Raw genomic sequence first — 13,586 nt, 5'->3', positions numbered from 1 at the left:
CTGGAGATGGGAAAGACTCATCACAGGACCTACTCTGTCTCTCTGCCAAAGCCAGGCTGTTCCAATCAGTCATTCACCAGGGGTTATCCTGCCTGACACTGGACTCCCAGCACTTCCCTGCTCAGGGCATCCTGTGAACTAGTAGATCTAACTGTCAGGAAGCTCTTCCTGACCAAACAGACAGACGGACAGAGGGAGATGGATGGGGCCAGACAGAGGGGCGTGTATATGGATGGACAGAAAGGCGCAAACAAGACAGACACAAGGACATGTATGGGGATGGACAGTGACAGAAGGTCATGTATACAGATGCACAGACTGAGGGGTACTGTAACAGAGTGGCTTTCTCTTGGGGTAGAGCGCCTGTGGCTAAACCAACCCTGATTACAGGATGAGCCCCACTTTCATATGGTGATGATAACACTCTTTCTATTCCCATTAGTATCTCTGGAGGATGCTGAACAGGAACTACTAAAGTTGGACTTTTCAAATCAGAGGTCCAGATAACTTGCATCCAAGAGTTTTAAAAGAGCTGGCTGAGGAGTTCACTGGACCATCATGTTGACTTTCAGTAAGTCTTGGAACACTAGGGAAGTTCCAGAAGACTGGAAGAAAGCAAATGTGCCAATTTTTAAAAGGGTAAATGGGATGACCAGGTAATTATAAGCCTGTTAGCCTGACATCAATCCCTGGTAAGATAATGGAGCGGCTCCTACGGGACTCAATTAACAATGAGCTAAAGGAGGGTAATGTAATCAATGCAAATCAACATAGGTTTATGGAAAACTAACTTGATAACTTTATTTGATGAGATAACAAATTTGGTTGATAAAGGTATATATCATAATATATAGAGACTTCTGTAAGCCATTTGATTTGGTACTGAGCAACATTTGATTAAAATACTGGAATAATATAAAATTAACTTGGGACACATTACATGGATTAAAAACTGGCTAACTGATAGGTCTCAAAATGTAACTGTAAATAGGGAATCATCATTTTAACAGGTATGTTTCTAGTCAGGTCTGCAGGGATTGGTTCTTGGCCCTACGCTATTTACCATCTTTATCAATGACCTGAAATCATCACTGATAAAGTTTGCAGAAGACGCAACAGTTGGGAGAGGAGTAAATAAAGAAGAGGACAGGTCACTGATCCAGAGCAACCTGGATCGCTTAGTAAACTGGGCTCAAGCAAACACTATGTGTTTTAATACAGCTAAATGTAAACATATTCATCTAGGAACAAAGAATGGAGACCATACTCACAGGATGGGGAACTCCTGAGCGGGAAGAAGTGACTCTGAACAAGATTTGGGGGTCGTGGTGGGTAATCAACTCAACATGAGCTCCCAACGTGACGCCGGGGCCAAAAGAGCTAATGCGATTCTGGGCTGCATCAACAGGGGGATCTCGAGTTATTTCATCTCTGGATTGGGCATTAGTGCGACCGCTGCTGGAATCCTGGGTCCAGTTCTGGTGCCCACAGTTCCAGGAGGATGTTGATAAATTGGAGGGGGGTCAAAGAAGAACCACACGAGTGCCACTAAAGGATTAGAAAACCTGCCTTATAATGACAGACTCAAAGACCTCAGTCTATGTAGCTTAACAAAGAGACGGTTAAGGGGTGACTTGATCACAGTCTTTAAGCACCTACGCAGGGAACAAACATTTGATAAGGGGCTCCTCAGTCTAGCGGACGAAGGTCTAACATGATCCAGTGGCTGGAAGTCAAAGCTAGACAAATTCAGACTGGAAATGAGGCGTAACTGTTGGAGTAATTCGCCCTTGGAAGGAACAATTTACCAGGGTCATGGTCAGTTCTCCATCACTGACAATTTTTCAATCCCGATTGGATTTTTTTTCCCAGAAGACCTTCTCTAGGAATTGTTTTGGGGCACCTCTATGGCCGGGGGGGGAGGAGGGGTCAGATGAGATGGTCCCAATGGTGCGTTGGCCTTGGACTCTAAGAACCTATGAACCAGATGATTCCTGTGTAAAAGGAGCCAGGTTTAAGCTCCAAGAGGGTCCAGTGGAGAAAGAGCTGGAGGTAAGAGACTGCAGGGCCCTGACTCAGCAGAGGGGAGCCAGAGCAGGAAAAGAGACTAAGAGCAGGGAGAGAGGGAGGAAAGCTCTCAGGCAGGGGTCCTGGGAGAGACCCTGATTAGCCAGGGAAGAGACTGGGAAACCCAGAGGGGTCATAAAGAGGCAAGGTAGGAAGTTTCCCAGGGAAAATTGCAATAGGGAGAAAAGGTCCAGCCCAGCTGCGCAGTACAGGGCTCTGGACTGGAACCCAGGGGCGAGGCTGGGACCCAGTTCCCCTACCGGCCCCAAGGAGGGGGCCTACAAGCCCTTCCTGGAAAGGCTCCGGGACCAGCAGCTCCCTGTGTGTCCTGCCCAGAGATGGGCTCTGGCCTCCGTGAAGGTGGAGGAGGGGATGGGGGCTACTCCCCTACCAGGACAGGTCACCATGGGGATGCCTCATTGCAAGCGAGGCTGTATTACTGAGCAGTACGAGACTGGCCCCCACACAGGGGGCATGCTCAGCGCCTGGCAGCAGGGCCCCTTCGCCCACACTCACCCACCAAGGAGCTGCCCAGCACCAGTGGGGTGCTGGCACAGGGGCAGGGAGAATGATGCAAGGAGAAGAGCAGGGGCTGAAGGGGACGGGAGCAGAGGTGGCAGGCACTGGAAGAGGTGGGAAGGGGGAGGAAGGGGCTCAGGGATTAGTAACTTTGGGCTGCAATGCCCCATGCAGAAGGGCCACCGGCCGTACCTTGGATCTTCTCCGGGCCGTACGAGAACACAAACTCCACCTTCCCATACTCTGGAAACCGGTCGTCTAGGATGGAAACGGAACACAGGAAACTCAGTGTGTGTCCAACCCCCGGGAGCAGCAGCCAAGTCACCTCCCCAAAGCCAGCACCAAGGAAACCGACACACAAGCACCTGCGTTCAGGACAGTCGGGCAATAACAGGGACCTTGGTCTTTATCACGAGAATCTCCTGCACCTAACTAGAGCCTTAGCACTGATCCCACCACAACCCCAGCGGCCCTTGGCAAGGGGAGTCCAGAAGTGGCTCACCGACGGGCAAGGCCATGGGCAACCCTTTGCTGTTTCCACCATGAGAGCTTAGCCTGGGTAAAATGTCAGACTCCCAACTGAGGAGACAGAGCCCCCCCTTCATCAAACATAAAAACATAAGAATGGCCGTCTAGCCCAGTATCCTGTCTTCCGACAGCGGCCAATGCCCGGTGCCCCAGAGGGAATGAACAGAACAGGGAATCATCAAGTGATCCATCCCCTGCCGCCTAGGGTCTGATGCCTATAAAGCAGGGATGACACAGTCCTGCCAGGAGCACAGTCCCCTACCGGTGTACGTTCAACCACCACTGAACCACAATTGCCAGCGTGCGTTCTACCTCCATGGCCATTCTGTTCTTAGCCTCCCTGCTGGGGTCAACCACAAAGGGCCAATCAGTGCAGATTTAGAGACACGGCTGAATCCCAGCTAGGAAATGGACTAAGGCCCATGACACCATTTCACAGAGACCGGCCTTTGGATGGCAGCCCCCTCCAGTCATTGACTCCATAGAGATGGAGGACCCCATAAGCTGCCAACACACCCCCAAGAAAGGTGACCCCCGACACTCAACAAGGGGGTGCCCCATCTGCCTTTCACACCGTGCTCAACATCAGAACATCTGAGCAACGTTCTCCACCCCACTGTCAGTCGCTGCTGTAATGGGGAGTCCTTCCCACTGGGGGAGGCCCGAGACACGCCTCCGATGGAAATAACGAGTGATCCTTGGCCACCAGCTGCAATATGTGGCTTCCTCCCTTCGCTCTCCAATTCAATCAACTCTTGAGACTTAAAACAGGCGAAGGTGAGAGATCTACGCAGGGGAACCTGAGCTGGGGAGCCTGCTCCAGGGCCAATGGGGGCATTACATTAAGAAATACATCCTCAGCATCACGCTCCATCAAAAGTACTTCATCATGGTCTAGAGTCTGACACCCATCCCCTGCCCGCCCTTGCAAGCTGTAAAAACGTCACAGTGTCCATGCTGGAGTGACTAATATTGTTCCAGGGCTTAGGGCAACAGTTGCTGGCACAGCCCCCGCGTGAAGTGCATCACCTCGGGTATTTCCGGAGCGTCATGTTTCACCTCCCCGCCTCTCTGGGGCATGGTTGTAAATTACTCGCTGAATCCAGCGGACTTGTGTCCAAGGGCGAGCTGCTGGAGCTAGGGGACGCCTTTGTATCGTGGCGCTCTGACGGTGCAGAAGACCGAGTAACAGCACGTGTTACCGGACCAGCCGGCAAGTGAACAGTGGTTTGAGTGACCCAGGCATGACTCCGGCAGTGGGATCAGTCTGCTGAAGAACCCATGAGAGATGCCAGGGGGGCAACCACCCCCAGCGAGTTCAACCCCATGGTGCAGCTTGAGGAAGACGACTTGGCGAGCAGGGTGACATCCCTGGCCACACGTGTAGATTGCAGGCAAACCCATCTGGCCTGAGGAGCGAGGAAGAGACCTTCAGCCTGCACGGGGATGAAAGCAGCTGATAGGGATGGAGCAATGCCAGGTCTCTCCCCTGCAGTGATGTGGGTGGAGAGACAGAGCAGCTGCTACAGAGGGAGATCACCCCCAGGTCAGTGATCTGCAGAGGAGAGCGGACGGTAGGGCTGGCTGGACAGGAGCAATGCAGAAGAGACCTTCACCCTGAGGTAGGGCAGGGACCTGGAGATGAGGATGGAGGGAAGCAGCAGAGGTTCAAGCAGAGAGCCGGTCAGGAAATGATTCTTTGTCTTCCGTAAAATTTCAACAAAGGGAAAAAATTGATTTTGTTTCAATTTCTCGCTGAATTCTTTTTCTTTTTTTTTCGTTTTCGTTTTCATCGAAAATGGAATTTTTTCCCCTAAAATTTCCCTTTTACCAAAAAGTTATTTTTAATCAAAAAATTTGTTTTGATAAAAGATTTCCAACCAGCTTTGTGCACGAGTCCTCCAGTAGGGCTTAAAAGCGGCTGATAATGGTGGACGAGTGGCTCAGAATGGATGGGTGGCTGTAGAAAACTGCAAGTTTTGTGGTCAGAAAATTTTGATTTTTCTTGGCTGTAGACCAACCAGCTGTAGATGGACGAGTGGCAGGAACCCCGAGCAGAACTGAGAGGAGATGATTCAGAGGAATGACCGGGGCAGAGCTGAAGGGACCTTCACCCAACAGCAGCCTATGGATGGATGAACAGACTGACTGACCCAATGAATTATCAATGGGGACCACTTAGGATATACAGTGCTGCTGGAGGCAAGAAAAATACCATCTACTCTCCAGGCATTGTGTGTTTATTGACCACATTCAGCACACTGTGGTCACACGGACGTGGAGGGTAGGATGCAGGTATGAAAACTCCCAGTCGGGTCTAGCGGGCAGGTTTGCATCAAGCGGAAAACCCCCGTCTCAGGCTGGTACCCACTGGTAGCTGGACGAGATGTCGAGAGCAACTTCCCAATGAGCTGAGCTTGGCAGATATTCCTTACAGCTGCCCTAGACAGGAGCAGGCGTGAACCTCCATGTGCATCGGTGGGACATTCCCAACTTCCGGTGCTGAGACGTGGTGGTAGAAGGGCCACGTAAGAGCCTAGGTAGGCAGGCAGCCCATGAATGAGCTAATCGGATCTCACAAATAAGGAGGGGTGGGACTAGAGAGGCCAAAGACAGCCCAGATTTGGAGGACGTGGACCTGGTGATGCCCTTTCCAGTGGGCTGGCACTGGATCAATGCGCTACCATGGTGTTGGGAAGTGCTGTGCAACCATCTTAGATAAGATGCAAAACCAAAGAGGTCATTACAGATCCCATTGCACTTTTAATGTGGAGAAAGGCGTCGCCCCAGGTCCCCCGGGCGGATTGAACCTGGATAACAGCTAGATATGCTACAGAGAGAGAAGCAGAGACAGTTTGGGGAGCACATTGGGATTCTGATATTTCAAGTCCTCTGAAAATCACCAAAGTCCCCCAGTGCGGAGCTGATATATCTATGTTCCCAGACACCCTAGTCATAGGAGCTGTATCAGAACCGCAGTGGAGCAGATATGTGAAAACCAAGCAGGCAAAGTAACTGTCACGGAGTCCCCGGGCGATGCTGTGGAAATGCTCCCTGCGAAGCCAGTCAGGACTCTGGGGAAGTCTGGGGACGTCTCCTTTCTGTGAGCAGCCTGTCTTCAGGACACACAGCTCACCCGGCTTCCACCTTTCTGGGTCTGACCTCGGAGCATTCAGCATCCTCTGCCCCTCCGTGCACTTCCCACAGCCAGTCCGCTCAGGCAGGGCTCCTGGGGAAGCCAGAGGGTCCTGCACCCCAACTCCGCAGACAGACGTGACTCTCAGCAAGCCAGTAAAACAGAGGTTTAGTAGATGACAGGAACATGATCTAAAACAGAGCTTGTAGGTACAGAGAACGGGACCCCTCAGCTGGGTCCATTTTGGGGGGCAGTGAGCCAGACAACCACGTCTGCACTTCACTCCATGTCTCCAGCCAGCCCCAAACTGAAACTCTCTCCAGTCCCTCCTCCTCTGGGCTTTGTCCCTTTCCCGGGCCAGGAGGTCACCGGATTCCTTTGTTCTCCAACCCTTTAGCTCTCACCTTGCAGGGGGAAAGGGCCCAGGCCATCACTTGCCAGGAAACAGGGTGTCGGCCATTCTCTGTTTCCAGACCCCTGCACACACCTGCCCTCTAGTGCTCTGCAATGATCATACACCCTTATCCCACCACCTAGATACTTAAGAACTGCATAGGGGAAACTGAGGCACCCCCACACTATTCAGAGGAAACATTAAGAACAGTCCCACTTTGTCACATCTCTCCCCCCTTCGAGATCGAACTGAGCAGGGTCACTTTAGCCAGTGACCTGGGGAAGTTCGAAGCCACCAACGTTCCCATGGATGCCCCAGCATCTCTCCAATTCCTTGGTAGGAGTTACACCTTCCAGTTTCATGCGCTCCCTTAGGTCGGGGGTGGTCGATAGCACTCGCAGGCCGTATGTGGGAAGGTTTCTGCAGCCCATGCCCTTTGGCCACCCCCAAAATCCCAGGGGGTCAAACTGGGATTGGGTCTTCTCCCCAACAAGCTGGCCAAACACAGCCACTTGGTTAGAGGACTGTTTAACTTTCTTAACAACTTTCACTTCATCTGAGACCTTCTCAAAGCTATCCACACTGGATCTTTCAACAGGACAGTCAGTGGATCCATTCACAACAGAAAATTTCTGGCTGTTAGGAACTGAAGCTTTCTTGATTAAATCACTTTCACACCCTTCAGTTGCAGTAAACTGCTTGCAAAGACTCCATGAGGATTCCTTTCCCTAGGGCTTTTCTATGCAACAATTCACCCCTCCCAGAAATTCTGCTCTTACCCTCTTCACCGATTGGTTCCCTGGATTCAAATTCAAACCCTTGGCAGTTACCGGAGCAGGGCCTGGATCCTGTCCCAAAGAGACACAGTCACCCCACAACAGGGTCTCGCAGCTGGTATCTTGGAGAACCACAACGACCAGCCAGCCCGACCTCTCCTGGGTCTGCACAGGGACCTGGGCCATAGGCAGGGCGAGGGGCTTCGTCCCTGGGACCTTCACCCAGTTCACTCAGCCCCTCAGCCTCTGAGGCTGCACCACCCAGGGCCTGACAACAGTTCTCTCTGTCCCAGGATCTCGCCACCCCAGGAATGTCTCCCCATTGACCATCACCTTTCGCTCCCACCGGAGGTCCGAGGGGCCTGGCCCCAGGAAACTCCACACAGACATATAGGTTGGGGTCAGGAGTGGGAGCGTGTCCACCTCCCCACCCATCTGGCTGACGGAGTCTGTGGCCTTGGGACCCAGCAAGGGAGCTAGACACCGGGGCTTTTCCGCAGGGTCCCCTTGGTTCAAATCGCCAGCCTGCTCAAAGGCAGTGAGGTGGCATCCACATACCCCCCTCCCTTAACCAGGGGCAGCAATTTAGTCTCGAGGTTCCCTGTGGAACTGGCCCCCCGGGGTCTATCCCCACTCACCCCTGGGGGGTCCCCTAGGCCTCTCCGCTCCCCCACCGCCAGTTCATGCTGCTGCTGCTTCTGCAGCTCTTTCTCGGGCTCTCGCTGTCTCTGACAGTCCTCTGGCTCTCTCCGACTCAGCTCCAATCCCGTCCATCTCCGATCCCCCGATGGGGAACCCGATCGTGAAGACCCTCGTCTGGTCGGGGACAGGAGTCTTGGCGATGCCTGGCTACCACTCCAGCTGCTCCCAGATCCTGCGATAGCCCCATTGGGGGTCAGGAATCTGCTCCTTAGGGCAGTCATCCTCCTCCAGCTGCACGATGAACTCTGCTTTGGTGAACTTTCCAATGCTCAACCCTCTCTTTCCGCACAGGGTTACAATGTCCTTCTTAAGGAGATGGTGACAGGCCATCACTCCGCTCTTCCCAAGTTGCTGTGGACTCACAGGCCTGTGTGCTCTCAGCTCCCCACGGTTTCCAGGGAGAACCCCTAGTGTGCCAGCCCTTCTCAAGATCACCCCCTCTTTGCCAGGGTCGAGCTGCAGACTCCTCCGCCCCTGGGACCGCTCGCTGCAATCCCCCGCGGGACCCTGTTACTGCAAAAGTCCTTCTCTCTGGTCACACACTCCCAGGGGTTAACCGCCCCCCGAAACCGTCTCTCTCTGAATCTTCAGCATGCCTGGTCCCCATCAATCCCCCTTCGTTTTACTGCTCCCCAGTCACTTACTGCAGGAAGCGCCACCCACGGGGTGCAGTAGATTCCACTTCTGCCACCAGTTGTCACGGAGCCCCCGGGCGATGCTGTGGAAATGCTCCCTGCGAAGCCAGTCAGGACTCTGGGGAAGTCTCCTTTCTGTGAGCAGCCTGTCTTCAGGACACACAGCTCACCCGGCTTCCACCTTCCTGGGTCTGACCTCGGAGCATTCAGCATCCTCTGCCCCTCCATGCACTTCCCACAGCCAGTCCGCTCAGGCGGGGCTCCTGGGGAAGCCAGAGGGTCCTGCACCCCAACTTCGCAGACAGACGTGACTCTCAGCAAGCCAGTAAAACAGAGGTTTAGTAGACGACAGGAACATGGTCTAAAACAGAGCTTGCAGGTGCAGAGAACAGGACCCCTCAGCTGGGTCCATTTTGGGGGGCAGTGAGCCAGACAAACATGTCTGCCCTTCACTCCATGTCCCAGCCAGCCCCAAACTGAAACTCTCTCCAGTCCCTCCTCCTCTGGGCTTTGTCCCTTTCCTGGGCCAGGAGGTCACCGGATTCCTTTGTTCTCCAACCCTTTAGCTCTCACCTTGCAGGGGGAAAGGGCCCAGGCCATCACTTGCCAGGAAACAGGGTGTCGGCCATTCTCTGTGTCCAGACCCCTGCACACACCTGCCCTCTAGGGCTCTGCAACGATCATACCCCCTTATCCCACCCCCTAGATATTTAAGAACTGCATAGGGGAAACTGAGTCACCCCCACACTATTCAGAGGAAACATTAAGAACAGTCCCACTTCGTCACAGTAACTCATCAATAAACCCCCCAAACCATGAGCGGCACAAGATTCCCCCATCCAGGCTGGGTCCCACATCCCTCTCCCCGCCTGGCAAGAACGACGCAATCACCTTTAAAGGCTTCGTCCAGGTCCTCCTTCCCGAAGACAATGCCGAGGTCATGGATGGCGCAGGTGTGGAACTGCACCCGGAAAATGACGTCTCGGGTCGGGCTGCGGAACTTCTTGTGGTAACATTTCAGCTGTCCGGGAGAAGGGAAGAGGTGTCAGCCCTCTTGGGCCTTGGGCAATGCCGGGTCTCAGTCTCGCCGCCTCTCCTTATCTAGCTGGCCTAGCAGGAGTGGTTTCTCTCCTCTCTTCCCAGCTGTCGCGCACCCTCCTATCTGGGTAACTGGCTGGACTGCAACAGGGCAGAGTGGACGGATCCTGCAGTGACTTCCAAAGGCCATGCAGCGTGGAGGTGGCTTTGATGCCATGTGAGCACGTGGCCATTGCAAGGCACCAGTTCACCCCGTTGCACCAAGATGCAAAGCTGGGAACCCTTCCCCATCACCTGCAGAACAGTGGGGTAGGCGCTGGCAGCTCCCCCTAGGGCTCGGTGTTGCACAGCTTTTGAGCTGGGGTCTCCCTACCCCTATGGACTATCCTCTATCTTCCCCCAGGGGCTGTTTCTTCTCCCCCGGCAGCCCCAGTGGGCCCAGCTCCTCACTGGATGGGAGGTTCAGGGCAGGCTGCTCTCAGTCTCTTACCAGGATATCTCCCTTCAGGAGCAGTCCAGGCTCGATGGTGATGCAGATGCTGGTCTGGCTGTCTCCTTGCACGTTGCTGCGGAGAGAGGGAAATAACTCAGCCTGGATGCAAGAGCCCAAGGACTCCATCAGCCAAGGGGCAGGCAATCTCAAGCAGCTCCGGGGGTGGGCGAGGAGAGAAATCCTAGCGAGGCGGGTGCTTTTCCCAGCTCGCCCGAGGCCTGGCTGGAAATGCCATGAGAAAAGGCTCCATCATGCAGCCTCTGCTGTTTCCAGCTGCCCCCCAGGCCAGGAAAATCATCACGGTCTTTGTATACAGTTCAGCAGTGCCTGGAGGCACCACCTGGGATCAGGGCCCTATTGCGCTCGGTGCTGTACAGATAGACAGGGCCAGTCCCTGCCCCGAAGAGCTCAGGGGCGAAATAGGCAGGCGGGGAAATGATTTGCCGAAGGTCACGCTGCAGGTTAACGGCAGAGACAGGAACAGACCCCAGGCCCCCCATGGCACCCCACAGTGTGCTCCCTGCTACCCCCCCCACCCCCCATCAGGTGCAGCCCAGCTGCCAGGCTTTGAACCTGGAGATGCCCCCACGGACCCAGGAGGAGCAGAGAAATTTCCAAAACAAAAGGGGACGGTGGAGAAAAAGCCATGGCAACCCCAATGCCGGTTTGGAGCCTGGGGGAGGACTTGCCTGGGGGGCCAGTGAGGCGGGGCCTTGTTCACCCGGACGCTCACAATGGGGGCTGAGAGTAGCAGCTCCTAGCGCAGCCGGCTCGGGCCAGCAGGAATTTCTCTGAGCTAGTCACTCAGCTCCCACAGTCCCAGGGGAATCCCTGCAGTTCTGAGCTGGGAACGGGGCGTAAAATCAGCCCAGCTGTGGTTGTTCACGTGCCCCATCGGCACGCCAGCCTTGCTGACCGTGTCAGCCCAGCCAGTAGGTGGAGCTCACAAGTATCATGTCAGTGACAGCCATTGTTTTTGTATAGGTCCTACGAAAAACACTACCTATTGGATTTGCCATTTTGCAGCCCTTTTTAAAGCCGATCTTTAGAGTCTGGAGCACGTTTGACAGCTGATTATAATATACAGTTGGTCGCTGCTGGGGTCTAAACTATTCAACAGCGTCCCAGGAAAACCAAAGAGAAGCAGCAAAACTGCATCCCCGTCTCTCCCAGTGGGCCCTGACCCAACGATCAACATTTATACAGGAGCAGTGCCCGACTGGGACACCAGACGACTCCTTAGTCTAGAGGTTCGAGCAGGATACGACCCAGGATACATAGCACCCCACAGCTCTGCCCCTAACTGTCTATGGGGCTCTGGGCCTGTCACTTCCACCTCCAGCAACTTCCTCACTTGCCCTCCCCGCCCCCAGCCCAGTGGATGTAATGGTCCAGGAGAGTTAATCCAAGTGGTTTCGTCACTCACTGGCCTTGGGGCTCAGCTTTCACGGGTGAGATAAACTTGGGGTTTATTAACAGCTTCCCATAGACAGGCTATTAAAAGCTGAAAGGTACGAGTGGGCCTGTAGTAAATTTCATTGAAGAGATGGCATCAGGCCTGGTTAGAAACAGGCGTGTCCTGTATGGGCAGGTCACATATTAGGGAGAAGAGGGGTGCAGTCAGACAGGCCAAGGGGACAAGGGAAGAAAAAGAAAAGAGACAAGCGTTTTTCCACGCCCCCTTGTCTGTGACGGTGTTCACAGAGGCCTTGTCTACACTTCTTTGCAAACCCGCGCCTAGGGGACTCGGAATTGTGGACTCGGTGGTTTCAATGCCTGTATGTGAGTGTCCACACTGCCTTGTAAACCTGGATTTACAACTGCTGGCCCCAGGTCTCACAGCCGGGCTAACGCGTCCATACCGCACTACACAGGCCTTCTGACTCAGGTCTGCAGCTTGAGCTGTGTCCACACTGCAAAATGACAGCGACTGGACCCAAGTCGCAGCAGGACTCACACCGTGACGCACCCCCCTAGCAGGGTCCTACAACCCAGGTCCTCGGTGCTTGCTGACCTGAGTCAGACGGATCTGCATGTGGACGGAAGGGGGCTTGGGTTCAAACCTGAGTCAGAGCCCGGGGTTGGAGTGCAGTGTAGACATACCCAGTGTGTCCACCAGGGCACATACACCCCACCCCACCCCACTGCCCAGGGCTCTAGCTTCAAATTAGCACATGGAAGCCAAACTGTCTGCTCCCCACTGCACACATCAGCACCGGAGCCAGGCGGGTGCCAGGCAAGACAGCTCAATGCGGGGAGAGTTGGAAGGTGGGGCTGGGGAAGCCTGTCTGGGAGCTGACCCCAACCTTTGCCCCAGCCTCGATGTGTCGTTGAGTGGCTGGAGGTAGCTGGTGGGTGCCATTCTGTGCTTGAGCTTCCCCCCACCCACTCCTGCCCACATCTGCTTTCCTGGGCGGGGGAAGCCCCGAAATACGGGGCGGGAGATGCCATGAGAGAGCCCGTTCGTGACACTCCCAGCCCCATTCCTCAGCCCAAGTGGTTGGGAGATGCACAAAGTGCTTTGGGATCCCCGATGAGCACAAACAATGCTACATCCCTGCTTCCCAGCCACTGTCCCGTGTCCCAGCACTGCAGCTGTCCTTGCGACCACTGTCCTGGGCTTCCCCTCTCTCCCTTAGGGCAGGATCTGCCAGCGTGCAAGCTGGGCACCATCAAAGTCCCCCATTGAGCCCTCAGGGCCTTGCGCTGCTTGGCTGCGTGGGAGAGAACTTCCCCCTGAGCGCATCGTCTGTCTCCCATTCGACTGCGCCTCGCTCGCACGCCCTGAGACAGGGGCTGCCCGTCACCTGGGCTCTGGAGCCAGCCAGGAAACTTCCCACGAGGTGATATGTCAAAGGACAAGCTGGAGTGCAGCTCTCCCGGCCGGAGGAGAAAGCATGTGCCCCTGCTCTCTGGGCAGCAGAGTAAGAGCTCCATTCCTGCTACGGAAGTAAGGGTCCCCCGCCCTCCCAGCCAGACGGCTGCTGAGCTGCTCAAAGGTCCAGGTGCACTGCAGGGAGGGTGGGCGAGGAAGAGGGCTACGGAAAGGCCTGTGCAGAAAAGGCATCAAAAAACAATCGGCGGGACTCCTCCAGCAGAGCCCAGGCAGTGGCAGTCCCTGGGGACTGGGCACGTGGAGAACTGAAGGGCGTCTCCAAGCACACCGGAAGGGGAGGGCAGTTTTTAGGTCAGATGCGCTGATCCGCCCATGCCGCCGGGATTCTTCGGAGCAGGTCAGGCGCGTGTCGGGGGCGAGTCTACACGGCATGTGTCTGCAGCGGGGCTCGGGGGGACAATG

At 54.8% G+C, this 13,586-nt stretch overlaps 1 protein-coding gene across 14 annotated transcripts in view; it reads right to left on the bottom strand.

Annotated features, from left to right (window-relative positions):
• The window catches only part of TNS1 (tensin 1), a 298,282-nt gene that overhangs the window by 106,573 nt on the left and 178,123 nt on the right, over nucleotides 1-13,586 (bottom strand). For all 14 annotated transcript variants that reach the window (XR_014713659.1, XM_084643936.1, XM_084643941.1 and 11 more), the window contains 3 exons: nucleotides 10,286-10,361; nucleotides 9,649-9,778; nucleotides 2,779-2,844 (listed from right to left, as the gene is read on the bottom strand). Coding sequence is in view for 13 of the 14 variants with exons in the window: in XM_084643936.1 (XP_084500062.1) it covers nucleotides 2,779-2,844; nucleotides 9,649-9,778; nucleotides 10,286-10,361 (272 nt within the window). In the remaining variant the exon portion in view is untranslated. The remainder of the gene's footprint in view (nucleotides 1-2,778; nucleotides 2,845-9,648; nucleotides 9,779-10,285; nucleotides 10,362-13,586) is intronic.

This window comes from Lepidochelys olivacea (genome assembly GCF_965140295.1).
Source record: "Lepidochelys olivacea isolate rLepOli2 genome assembly, chromosome: 11".
Taxonomy (NCBI): Eukaryota; Metazoa; Chordata; order Testudines; family Cheloniidae; genus Lepidochelys; species Lepidochelys olivacea.
Note: the sequence above shows the minus strand (reverse complement) of the source record. Positions and strands in the feature narration are given on the sequence as shown.